Source organism: Marmota monax, unplaced genomic scaffold, assembly GCF_021218885.2.
Source record: "Marmota monax isolate L192 unplaced genomic scaffold, Marmota_monax_Labrador192_F-V1.1 WCK01_AAM20220418_F8-fsc00024, whole genome shotgun sequence".
In the NCBI taxonomy this organism is placed as follows: domain Eukaryota; kingdom Metazoa; phylum Chordata; class Mammalia; order Rodentia; family Sciuridae; genus Marmota; species Marmota monax.
Genome location: NW_026695224.1, coordinates 10,612,802 through 10,625,933, shown reverse-complemented (window position 1 = coordinate 10,625,933; position 13,132 = coordinate 10,612,802). Strand labels below are relative to the sequence as shown.

Genomic DNA, 13,132 nt, shown 5'->3' with positions numbered 1-13,132 from the left:
TAAGTTCATCTCATACAGGTGAAATTTAGTTAGATGGCATGGAGAATGCTGCATTCTCAATAATTAAGAGTGTAAAGAAATTAATGAGGAAGCTCTAAAACTAAGAGAGACTTGCCGAGAAGATTATAAATAGCATTAAACCTTTACATTTTGCAAAATCAAAGTTATATAAAAAATATCATAATGAATAAACAAAACAAAAACACAGGCCTTCTATGCCAGGCTGCTTCTTCCAGTTCAGATATTTTCTGGAAAACAGGCAGGTACTATTTGGCAAACTCTAGTTCCCCATTTAGCCCACTTTAGATGTAATAAACCTTGATGAAGAGCTATGGAACCAGGAAGGTTCTAAAACCAATTCAAGACAGGATGAAATGTTGCCTAATGTAATATGTGGAGATAAGAAATAAATCCTCTTACCTATGTCCACATGGCTTCAGTTGCGTATCTGCTACCTCATCACAGCAAAGGGAGCAGCAGTTTTCTCGGATACTGACTTGTTTCAACAGAGCAAGACGCCTGTGCCTGAGAAGACAAAGCAGTTTGAAACTCATTTTGTCAACAAGTAAACAGGTCCTGTTGGCAGTGACACATTCTAAATGCTTTGAAAATGTTCTATACATGCGAGATAGTATGTACTCCTTAAGCTTTGTTCAGTAAAGTTTTCATACATGATAACTCATTTCAATCTTAATAGGGAATGAAAAAAGCATGGTCATTCCCACTTTTCAGATAAATTAAACTTCAGTGAAATGTTTTACATGATAAACTGAAGTCCAGTGCTTTTTTTTAAACTAGCAAATTTTAACCTTTTAAGTTGTACATTTGAATTTAATGACAAGCAAAGACTTGCCTTTCCCAAGAAAAACATACATATTTTAATACATTTTCAAAGGGTTTATGAGACCTTTATAGAGTCCCTGCAAGTCCAGATGCCTCAAGTCCACACCCCTTCCATTACACCTTCACTCATCGTGTAATGGGAAAACCGAGCAGAAATGCTCTGCTGAAGGCACAGCCTTGGTGGGTGACCAAGAGAAATATGGAATGTTCTTTCAACCCACTTGTGGGCCAGGTACTGTCTCAAGCCCTGGCAACTCAGCAATGAACAGAAGACTAAAAAATTACCCCTGCCTTCAGAGGGCTACATTGCAGTGCTCATGAGGGGTTGAGGAAGGAGAAGGCAGAAATAGATGAATAATAAATGCTGATGAATACTATGAAGAAAAATAAAATGGAAAAAAGGACATGGAGAATGTGAGAGGTGGGGAGTAATGATTTTAAATATGGCAGTCAAGGAAGTTCTGGCTAAGGTGATACCTAAGTGAAGACATTAAGGGAGTGGGGAATGAGCCCGTGGATGCTTAAAGAGACTATTTTAGGTAGCAGCCACAGGGAAAATGGAATAATAATGGGGATGTCACAGAGATGAGGAGAGACTAGGAGAAGCAGATGGCCATGATTGGAAGACTGTTGCAGCTGAGGGATGAGCATGTGGCACCTCTCTATACTATCCTTTTTACCTTATTTATATATTTGAAGTTTTCCATAATAAAGTTAAGAAAAAATAGCTAATGGAAGGAGAAGAATTTGACACACAGTATATATAATATAGAATAATTTGCAAAATCCTTGATAGGCCATTAGCTCCTACTCTGAAGCCAAAAAGGTGAGATATTATTCCAATGAGTAAAATATCAGTAAAAAGGTATCAGTGAATATAGGTCTTTGGAGCAGAGGCTGAAAGTATTAATGGCACAGAAAATGTTCTTAGGCACATTTATGCTTAATGCCAACATTTGTAAATAAGCTCAACTTGAATGTTAAGAGGAGTAAGGTACCAGCGGTTGGCTTTAAGAAGGCCACTCAATTAGGTTCCTGACATCATCTTTCTTGGTGTGATTGTCAGTCTAGGTACAACACAGGACTGACCTCATTTGTAATTCTGTTGTTCTTATTCAAGACAAGACAAATTCTGGGTGCCAAATATATATATACATAATAACTAAGACAGTTATGTATAAGTTGGCCATAAAAGGAGACTTTCCAACAATTGATATTCACTACCATCTTAGTTTTGGAAGGTTTGAATTTTGGAGGAGTAAAGGCTGAAGCAGTTTTGACTAAGGTTACCTTCTCCAGGGTAACATGGATCAATTGTGTCTTTTTTTTTTGAGTATGGGGGATTGAACTCAGGGGGCACTCAACCACTCAGCAACATTCCCAGCCCTTTTTTGTATTTTATTTAGAGACAGAGTTTCACTGAGTTTCTTAGTGCCTTGCTATTGCTGAGGCTGGCTTTGAACTCACAATCCTCCTATCTCAACCTCCTGAGCCACTGAGATTACAGGTGTGTGCCACCATTCCCAGTTCATTTTGTCTTTCAGGTGATTTGTGGATTCATCCAAGGAAAAGTCATGCTAGGTGAAAAAAGGAACAGAATATGACAGATGAGAGAGGTGTCACTTTAGACTTTCACAAAGAGGAACTGAAAGTTCAGGATCTTTGTCAGATACCAACACAAGCTGAATAGAAATTCTAGGAATGGACCTCAGATCTCCAGCTGAGATAGAAGTGGATCTAAGAGAATGTTATCAAGGCTCTGATGTTCTAGACAAGGCATGATGCACAAGGCTCTGATGTTTCTGATGTTTCAGACAGTGATGGCACTCCGACATGTTCTAGTTCACCTGGAAACTATTGAGCCACTAAAATATAGTCTGATGTGAAACACAGCCCAGAGAGCTGCCTACAGACCTGTGTTTTGAGCCAAAATGAGCTAGGAATCCATTATTATTAGAGATCCCTTCAGGGGCGTAACAGTTCAGCATTGGCTATGCCCTGCTCAGAGTGGTTTCCTTGACTGCTGAGGGATTTTCTGATATAACACATGGGCATTAGTAAAAGGAATACTCGCTCCACACAGACCCAGGCAGCTGCTCTGTTAAAACATGACAAACTTTGGCTTACATTATATAACAAGCTTCAACTTGTAGCAATTACCAGGAAGCAGCTGGAGTCTTTTCCTAGCTGATGGGATAGACTACATTCATCTTGTAAGGAAAAGAAGCAGGCATTCATCCCAGGAGAAAATTAATGCCAATTAGTTTTTGTCAAATTATGGGGACTGAAATTTTATACAAGATGGAATTCAGTGTCCTAATGGTTGTGGAAAAGTGTTGGCATCTTTGCCATGTAGCTAAAATCCCAAAGAAGTCGGTTTCATTGAACACAAGTCTTTTATAGAGGCACTTGACTAATATTTAGGATTTTAACACTAACATCCAAGGAAAGTTATTCTGTAGGGGTTTTGTGTGTGTGTGAGCATGCATGTGTCATGTTTTTTTTTTTTTTTTCCCACTTTGGTACTTGGTGCTTAACCACAGGGTCACATCCCCAGCCCTTTTTATCTTTCTGAGATCTGTTTTAGTAACTTATATTTTCCAGGAAGTCAGCCTTTTCAGGGAGATTTTCAAAATTACTTATTTAAAAAGTTGAAAAAAAAGTCTCCCATAAATTGTTTCAGTTTCTTATGAAATACACAGTTTGGAGACAGCCTGGGCAGATGCCTTACCTTGGCAAAATGATTTTTTCTTCAGCTGTTAGGAAGGCGTAGTCATTAAAAGTGCTAAATTTTATAGATGGTGGGTATTTGAAAGGTTTTGCTCCAAAATTGAACTCACATTGCTGATATGACATGAAACTAGCTGCAGCAAAAAATCCAGATCTACAAATAAAAATGAGTATAAAGGTCAACAGAGTTAATATAAATGAAGTAAATTTCATAAACTCAGTAGTTTTCAGAAAGTTCAGATGAGCCAGTTGTGCCCTAACAGAAAAGAAAGGGGACAGATTGTGTTTACTGACCCTCACAGGTCCACGCATCAGAGAATGTTCTTCTTTTATCTTTCTATGTCAAACTCTGGGACAGTTTTAGTTCTGATCAAATGGGTTTCCAATTACTTGAAATAAATAAATTTCCCATTATAATTGCTTAGATAACAAAGTTCTTTTTTCCTGGCACAAAGTGCATTCCATGCATCTACTCAAATTTTGGACTGAGAGGAGCTACTTACACAGTAGATGAAAAGACTTGTTTCTCAGGAGGCAGCTGGTTGCCGTTTAAAAAGAAGATCATTTGCTTTTCATTCAAGTCTAACAGAAATCCTACTGTGTCTCCTAGAGGACAAAGCGAAACACTGTTAGAATAATGCCGTGTACTACCAGGATTCCTAAGGGCCTCAGTGTCACTGTATTAGCCAGGTATTCAACATGTTCATCTTTGTTTCTTGAAATTATTTGATCCCTAAATACCAATATATTCATGTATCATTAAGAAAAGAATGCTGCCAATTAAACTATGACAAGGTATTGATTTTAAAATGCCTTTTGCTTTTAAAAATGTTAAAGTGTGAAAAAAGTGTGCATGTTGGGATTAATGAAATATGGTAAGATAAAATCATTGGATATTTGCCTCTGGTGAAACTTTAAGACTCCCTAGGTCACAACTACCAGAAAAAAAAGTTTTTAAAAAAAGTATGCATACTCATTTATCAAATAGAACAAGTGAAATTTCTTTCTTTCTTTTTTTTTAACTGCTAAAGGAAAACATGAAATTATAGTGATAACAAGAAAAATGGACATTTAATGCTAGTGGAAGAAATCTGGTAATACACAGGAATAGCTTCAAAACCAGGGATTACCTGCCAAGGAAGTTTCACTTCTAAGAACTTACCTTGGGGAAACCCAGAACAGTTTATAATAATTTCTAAAGGCAAAAATGTCAGCATAGCAAGATTAGGTATTAGTTAATATATAATACCACTACAGCTGGGCCCAGTGGTACATCCCTCTAATCCCAGCAACTTGGGAGGCTAAGGAAGTGGGATGGCAAGTTTGAGGACAGCCTCAGCAATTTAGGAAGGACTTAAGCAACTTACCGAAACCCATGCTCAAATAAAAAACTTAAAAAGGGTTAGGGAATGTAGCTCAGTGGTAAAGCACCCCTGGGTACAATCCCCAGTACTGGAAAAAAAATTTAACTATATAATGGAATATTGAGAAGACATCAAAAGTAGTATTTTTTTGATAAACTAGAAAGCTGTTCAAGGTACTAAGTATAACAACCAAAAAATATATACATACATCAAATTTAAGCATTTTTCAAATCTCTGGATGAAAAATTGTAAGGAATTTTTAAGTTTGTCTTGATCTTTTTCTATTTTCCATTTTTTTTTCTTCTTGGTATGAAGGTTGAAACCAGGGGCGTTCCACTACTGAGCTATATCCCCCGTCCCTTCCTATTTTTTCTTTTCAGACAGGGTCTTGTTAAATTGCTAAGTCTGGCCTAAAACTTATAATCCTCTTGCCTCAGCCTCTCAAGCCACTGGGATTATAGTGTGCACCACCATGCCTAGCTAAAACAGTGCCTTTATCTTATGTTCTGGGAAATGTGTATGTTTTATGTTCCTTCAAGAACCTGCAAGCCATTAAAATGAGGATTCCTGTTGGCTTTTCAGATTTTTTTTCCTTTCTTATACTATCAGTTTAGACAAGTGGAGCTATCTCATGGGAGTGGTCAAATTCCTGCTCTTTTAATATGCTTGAAATTTCATTTTACATCCATAATATTGGTTAGGGTAGGAAAATGAAAGAGGCATGCATGGAGCTATAGCACCTATATGGTTCCAATGTTTGAGAATAAAAATTCTTCCAGAGATTCCAACCTCTACCATATGACCTTACTTCATCAGAGCATAGCCATTTTGTCTCTGAAAATATCCTATTCTAATGGCATTACAATTCCTTTGTTCTTGCTATTTCCATGAATGTTTGTTCAAAATACACCCAAAGAGGAGACTAGAATTCACATTATTCCTAAGAGTACCGTTTTCTCATTAATTTAAGAATTTTATATTCTAAAATGTTTTTGTTAAAAGAGGGCTCTACCCAAGGCGAATTTACCAGAAAATACAATTAACATCCATGGCAATGAAAAGAAAAGCTAAGATCTCTTTTATCATTTGGCCTTTTCCAATTAAGACATTTTAAGGACTCTCATAGTAAACGTCTCACAATAACCAGATATCTTAACCCAGGTGATAAATTTTGATGGAGAAGAATGAATACCTTCTTTCCAGCACGGGTGGACATGCGGCTTACTTCTGGCATTGTACCAAATCAGCTGCCTGCAGCCATCGTATGCACAGGAGTATTCGTCGTCCCCAATGCCATAGCCTTCCTGGAGAGAGAGGCCCAGATGATTAGCAGGGTTATGCCTGCTCTGACTTGGGAGGAGAGGGTCTATCCTTTAGAGCCACTGACCCAGTGGCTGGAATTCTAAGCTTTCTGCTTCTTGGAAGATATCAAAATTATGATCTGGAGGTCTGGTTCCAAGTAAATGATGACTTCACCAACAAATACTTCAAGTGCCTCCTTTGTTCAAAGCATTTTCACATTTGTCAGTTCATTTAATTCTAATTAACTACCATGAGGCTGGTAACATTATATTTTAAGAGGAAACAAAGGTTCAGAGAGGTCAACCCGCTTGTCTAAGGACATGTAACAGAGACAGGTTTGGTTCTAAATTCTCCCGATTCCAAGATCACTATACCTTCTATTTCACTATGGTCAGGCTTCCTGAATGGAATAACTTCAAAACACCCAAATGCTCAGAAATTTCATGAGAAAGGTTACAGTGGACCATCAGCTAAAAACTATTCTGAGATCAGCTTCATTTGAACATCATATGGGTCCCTGACAATTCCTTCCCTCCCTACTTCCTTGCTTTTTTCCTCTCTTTCCTTCCTTCCCTCCCCTTTCCTTCTTTGTGGCACTGGAGGTTGAACCCAGGGGCTCACATATACTATGGAAGCACTCTACCCCAGAGCTACAGCCCTGGTCCTTTCCTATACATTTTATTTTGAGACAGGGTCTTGCCCAGGCTAGCCTCAAACTTGTAATCCTCCTGCCTCAGCCTCCCAAGTTGCTGGAATTATAAGCATGACCACCCTGTCTGTCTGATAATGTCTTTTATTATTTACTGCCTTTTGATTTTTTCTTAGAATTATTAACATAAAAGGTAGATGGGATCTTAAGATATTATTTTCAGTGCTTGACCAAAAGAGAGAGAGAGAGAAAAAAAAAAAAAAAAGAAGAAGCACACAAAACAAATAACCGCTATTTTTTTAAGGATCAATGGTGAAAAGCTTTAAGGAGAAAGGAACTGAAAATTCGAGCTAAATCCAAAAAAGATCTCAGGTTCAAATAGCTTGTTTGTTCTATGGGATAAACAATGTAGTGAGGATAAAAGAAGTTTTGACAAACTCCTCAACTACAATATAAAAACCACTGGTGGTACAGCTCAGCAGTAGGGTGCATGCTCAGTTTGCAGAAGGCCCTGGGTTCAATCTCCAGCAGCAAAAAAACAAACCAAGCAAACTTCAAAACCACTAAACTTTAGGTGCTGGGGAAGAGGCAAAACAATTTTTTTTTTTTTTTAGAGAGAGAGAGAAAGAATTTTTAATTTTTAGGTTTCGGCAGACACAACATCTTTGTTTGTATGTGGTGGCTGAGGATCGAACCTGGGCTGCACGCATGCCAGGTGAGCGCGCTACCGCTTGAGCCACATCCACAGCCCAAAACAATTATTTTCTATCTTCATTTCTAATGTCCTAGAGGAAGTCCTTGACAGAACATTTGAAAGAAATTCCTAGAAGATTCCTAGCCATCAAGGTAGCCTAGATATTACCTTGCAGTGTCCTCCGTGCTTGGATAAATTCCATAACAGAGTAGCACTATGGGTCAAAGGCGGAACTCTGATAAAATTTTAGCCACAGATCATTTCTATAGAGGTAAGAATAGATACCTATACCTAGCAGAAATTTACTTTAAAAATCCCTTTGAGCTTACATCTCAGAGAGCAAGCTAGATGTACCATATCTTCTTTCAGCTCAAAAATATTCCCAGTAGTATTAACCCTGATTTCCATTGGCAAGGATGGATAAACAAGAGAAAAGGGTAGCTAGTTGGTATTTAGGGTTAAAAAAAAAAAAGTTTATGTATAGCTTGTCGTGCATGGAATATTTTGAATCCTTTCCTCATATGGGGATAATATCCTTTCTTCTGCTGTCTGACATCCCATTACCTTCCCGTTATGGGGTACGTATGGAAGATAAGATTCCTATTTCCTGCTCTGCAAGTGGAGGAAGACCTTCCCATCAGACCCTCAGTGTGTGAGTGACCCCTACAGAGGGGCGTGGGGTTAGGACAGATGTGTGGCAGTAATGCTGGTTACATCCTGGCTAGCTAGTCCTCCTGAAATAGTACTTCCTACTCTTGGCCCTTACATTGCCTTGGAGTTTATTTCCCAAACCCCTCATCAATTTGGGAGCTCTCAACAGGTTCCCAAGTCATTCCCTTTCTGTTTGAGAAGAGTCATTTTCTCCAAGGTAGGATGCTTCTATATAGGAAGCGGCACAGGCTGTCCTGACCTAAGTTTAGAGTCTTCTATCTGGAGATCAGATGGCTTTGGGCAAGTTTCTTAATTTCTCTGAATCTCAGTTTCCTTATCTTTCTTTTTCACTTTATATTTTTAACTGATATATAAAAAACATAAAAATTATACAGATTACCCTGCAATGTTTTAACACACTGTATAATGTTTCAAAGAGGTTATATAACTGAGGTTATAACTGAGCTATATCTGCAGCCCAATAGTTGTTTTTTGTTTGTTTGATGTACTAGGGATTGACCCTGGGGCCTCATGCATGCTAGGCAAGTGCTCTACCACTGAAGTACCTCTTCAGTCCTTTATAAATTTTATTTTGAGCCAGGGTCTCATGAAATTGCACAGGCCACCCTTGAACTTGGATCCTCCCACTTCAGCCTCCTGAGTAACTGAGATTATAGGCATGTGCTACTGCACCCAGCACTCGTTTGATTTTGGTACTGGGGACTGAACTCGGGTGCTTTACCACTGAGCTACATTCCCAGTCCTTTTTAATTTTGAGATAGGTCTCACTAAATTACTTAGGGCCCTGCTAAATTGCTGAGGCTGACCTTGAACTTGCAATCTCCCTGCCACAGCCTCCTGAGTTGTTGGGATCACAGGCATGTGCTATCGATAAGCCACTTATTTGTTTTTAAAGAAAAAAGTCAATAGTCTACTAAGCAATGTGGAGTATAAGAAACAGTGTTTTAAGCCTCTATTAAGATTAAATAAATAAAATAAAGGTACTGTGTCCATCTACAACTAAAAATATTAAAAAAAATCTATGACTATATGGCAGAAATTACAGTTTCATCTATCAGAAGAAATGAACATGATTTGTAAGCTGCTTCTATTTCTTTTCTCTCTCCATCTCTCTTTTTATTTTTTATTTTTGTCAAGCTCTGAAAATGTCTTAAGATCCCATCCACCTTTTTATGTTAATAATTTGAGAAAGAATTGAAAGGCAGTAAGTAATAAAAGACATTATCAGCCGGACATGGTAGGGCATGCTTATAATCCCAGCAACTTGGGAGGCTAGGGCAGGAGGATCACAAGTTTGAGGCCAGCCTGGGTTCAGTGGTAGAGGACCTCTGGGTTCAATCCCAGTAAAACATAAAAACAAAGCACAAAAACCCTGAGCCAAAGATGTGGCTGGGGCCAGAGTATAGCCTGCAAAGACAAAGGACACACCTAACCTCTAGGTGGAAAATTAGGGCACCTTCCACCCACCCACCCACCAGAAAAAGAGAAACAAATTGCTGCTGCTCCAATTTGTACAGTTCTCTAGGGTACTCACATGATTGAGAAATTTGCTATCTCGAGTGGCCCAGCCAATCTGCATGACACCAGAAGTGACCACTGTTACTTCATAGTACCATACCCCGGCATCCACACAAAAGGTGCAACGCACACTTTCAAAAGAGGAGGCATCACAGCGAGCCTGGGAAAACCAAAGAGCATGACAATCTACCATCAGTGCCTGAAGACCACCAAAGTAATGACTACTGGGAAGGTTGCATATAGTTTTACTCATTGAAGTGCCTAGTGGACTAGTCCTCTCCTCTATCCATTCTCAGTGATTAAAAAGCCTAAAACTGAAAGAAGTACATTCTACAGCTAGTTTACAGTTTTATTTCCAGGGAGTTCTCACAGGATTGGTGTCAGACTAGGAGGACTGCCAAGATGGCTACAGTAAGCAGTAGTGAAAGCTGCTGGCTTTGCTTTCAGTGTATGTGGATCTTTGCTTTCAGAATAGAAGCTTTTATCAATTCATAAACATTGCTTTCATGTGGTGGAGAAAAGGGTATAAGATGGGGTACCTAAATATAATCTAAAGCAGAAAACTACACAACAGATTTGGTGATACATAGAATCAAATAATTGTAGTCATTCTTCCAACAGTTCTTTTTTTTATATACCTTTATTTTATTTGTTTTTATTTTTTTTAATGTGGTGCTGGGGATTAAACCCCGTGCCTCACACATGCTAGTCAAGTGCTCTACCACTAGCCACAACCCTAGCCCCCAATAGTTCTTTAATCCTCATCAATCTAGTCTCTTTGCCATATGTAACTGGCTTTTATATCAACTTTCACTTGAAAATCAGCAACATGTAACATACATGGAGAAAGGGAACTAAACCTAATATGATTGACTACATGGGGATTTAAAAGGAGGTACCCCTTTTTGAAACACTAGTCTTTGTACCCTTAGTTGAATAAAACGGCAAAGATTAAAAACACACATTTAAGCCAGTCAGCATCACAGTGTAGTACTGTGTAAGATAATAGAGTAGATAATATCTCAAACACTCCATCCCATCACTTCTACCTCTTATCACTCTTCAGATAGGAAATAAATTTCCCAGTGGAAAGACACTGCTTTTGTTCAAAAGTAGGACATGAAAATGGGAGCAAAATGATCCCCCCGCCCCAAAGATCCATTTGTGGAAATTTTACCTCCAAGCCATGAGGTGAGATCTTCAGGTACTCGCTGACGTCATTGCTATTCAGCATGGCTCTAATGATACTCAAGTCCACCTTCTCATAGGTCAGCTGTCTACCTTCTTTTAAAACTGCAAAAGAAAAAGTGGTCATGTCTTTATGGCAGGCTGCTATTGGGCGGGGGAGGGGGAGAAAGCTACTGCCATCTCCAGCAGTCAAGGAATGAAACGGCAAGGAGGCTCAGCACCTTAGCTTTGCTGCTCCTCCATCATACAAAGGCTGACCAAGCAAACGCCAGAAGAGGCAGCACTGCGAGGTAGATGTTTCTAGTCCCTGAATCTATTACTTTTCATGAAACAAAATTTGAATTTCACTTTTTCAGAATCATTGTTTAATTGGCCTCTACAAAGGCTACACCCACAATGCTGGAGTAGGAGTGGGGAGACATGCCCAGCGGGCTTTTAGCACAGTGCTAACCATGGAGTGGGAAGTGAGGATATAGTACTAGTGCAGTTTTTGTTTTAGCAGTCCTTGGAGAAGGAAGAGGAAAAGGAACAACCCTCATGGTGCAGATAGGACATGACTTGGGTTTGAGGAGCAAAGGTAAGATAGGTAGAAAAGTAAAAAGAGGGAAGTCCAAGTGGAGGGAATAGGCCCAGAGGTAGGAAGTCAGCAGGTTTTTTGTCTGCATTACAGTGAAGAGATAGTTTGGAAAGAGTTGTTTAGACAGCGCCATATGATTAAGGGCCTTAATGCATCAGGAAATAGGGTGCCAAGACAAGGTTTCTGAATAAAAGAATGCTAGAATTAGAAACATTCTATATACTTTTTCTAAAATATTTTTTTAGTGGTAGATGGACACAATACCTTTATTTTATTTGTTTATTTTTCATGTGGTGCTGGGGATCGAACCCAGTGCCCCACACACATTAGGCAAGTGCTCTACCACTGAGCCACAACTCCAGCCCTCCATGTAATTCTTATCAAAGGGTTTTTAGGATACACTTCTGCTAGAATATATCCAACCAACCAGTAGAGGACCTTTTAAAAAAGGACTCATGTTCCGTCTTTTTTTTTTTTTTTTTGGTACCAGAGATTGAACCCAGGGGCACTTGACCACTGAGCCACATCCCCAGCCCTTTCAATTTTTTTTTTTTTTTTTTTTTTGAGACAGGATCTCACTAAGTTGCTGAGGGCCTTGCTAAGTTGCTGAGATTGGCTTTGAACTTGCAATCCTCCTGCCTCAGCCTCTTGAGTTGTTGGAATTACTGGTGTGCACACCACACCCGGCTTCACACTCATTCTTACAAAAGAAAGGCCAGTGAGACTATCAGAGAAATGAGTCTGGAAATGGAAACAGACATTTCAAACAAACAGCTCCAACTTACAGAGATTGTCTAAGCTCCACTGGGCACAGAAACCAACTTGACGTTTCAGATAATCAGAATCATCAGCCCACGACTCCAATGTGATAAGCCGGTCACTAATACTGGATTCAGATATAGTCAATTTATTTTCACCTGTTTAAAAAGATGAAATCCTTGGATTAACAATGAAAGAGTAGGATGATTTGCTGGGCAAATTAGTGATAGTAATGAGTGTGGAGAGATAATTAGAGAACTTGAAGACTAGAATGGACTTCTACTAAAGTTTCTAAGGATGACAAGGCCAAAGAGCTTTAACAATTTTCTAGCAATACCACCAAATTTTTAACTATAAAAAGTGGGTAATAAGACAAGCATGGTGGCACACACCAGTAATCACAGCTACTTGGGAGGCTGAGCCAGGAGAATTGAAAGATGAAGGCCACCAACTCAAAATAATATAAAAGGGCTGGGGATGTAGTTCAGTGGTAGGGTACTCCTGGGTTCAATACCCAGCACCACACAAATAAAGTGAGTAATAATGCTCACCAGTTCAGATTCTTGGGCAGAAAAAACTTTGCCTTTGTCCCTATTATAATTCACTGGCCTTGAAGTATCTACCCAGAGAAAAATAGAATGTGTGCAAGATTGGTGGGGTTCAAAGTGTTGGTTATCTAGTAACTAAGAAAAGAGAAAACTCTTAAAAATGAATACAGCAGATCATTAGTGCAAGAAGTCACTATACCTACTTGTCTGTGCAAACTTTTCCAGTGCGATGAGTGCAAATAGCATGACTGTAGGATGGGACTGCAACTTCTGAAAGACAATGGATTA

The 13,132-nt window shown here is 39.0% G+C and overlaps 1 protein-coding gene across 7 annotated transcripts in view; it reads right to left on the bottom strand.

The window, feature by feature from the left end:
* Rspry1 (ring finger and SPRY domain containing 1) overlaps positions 1-13,132 on the bottom strand; it is a 44,814-nt gene that overhangs the window by 5,133 nt on the left and 26,549 nt on the right. For all 7 annotated transcript variants that reach the window (XM_046434285.2, XM_046434289.2, XM_058576011.1 and 4 more), the window contains 8 exons: positions 13,048-13,114; positions 12,323-12,454; positions 10,950-11,065; positions 9,789-9,932; positions 6,130-6,241; positions 4,077-4,179; positions 3,575-3,727; positions 421-525 (listed from right to left, as the gene is read on the bottom strand). In XM_046434285.2, the coding sequence (XP_046290241.1) occupies positions 421-525; positions 3,575-3,727; positions 4,077-4,179; positions 6,130-6,241; positions 9,789-9,932; positions 10,950-11,065; positions 12,323-12,454; positions 13,048-13,114 (932 nt within the window). The remainder of the gene's footprint in view (positions 1-420; positions 526-3,574; positions 3,728-4,076; positions 4,180-6,129; positions 6,242-9,788; positions 9,933-10,949; positions 11,066-12,322; positions 12,455-13,047; positions 13,115-13,132) is intronic.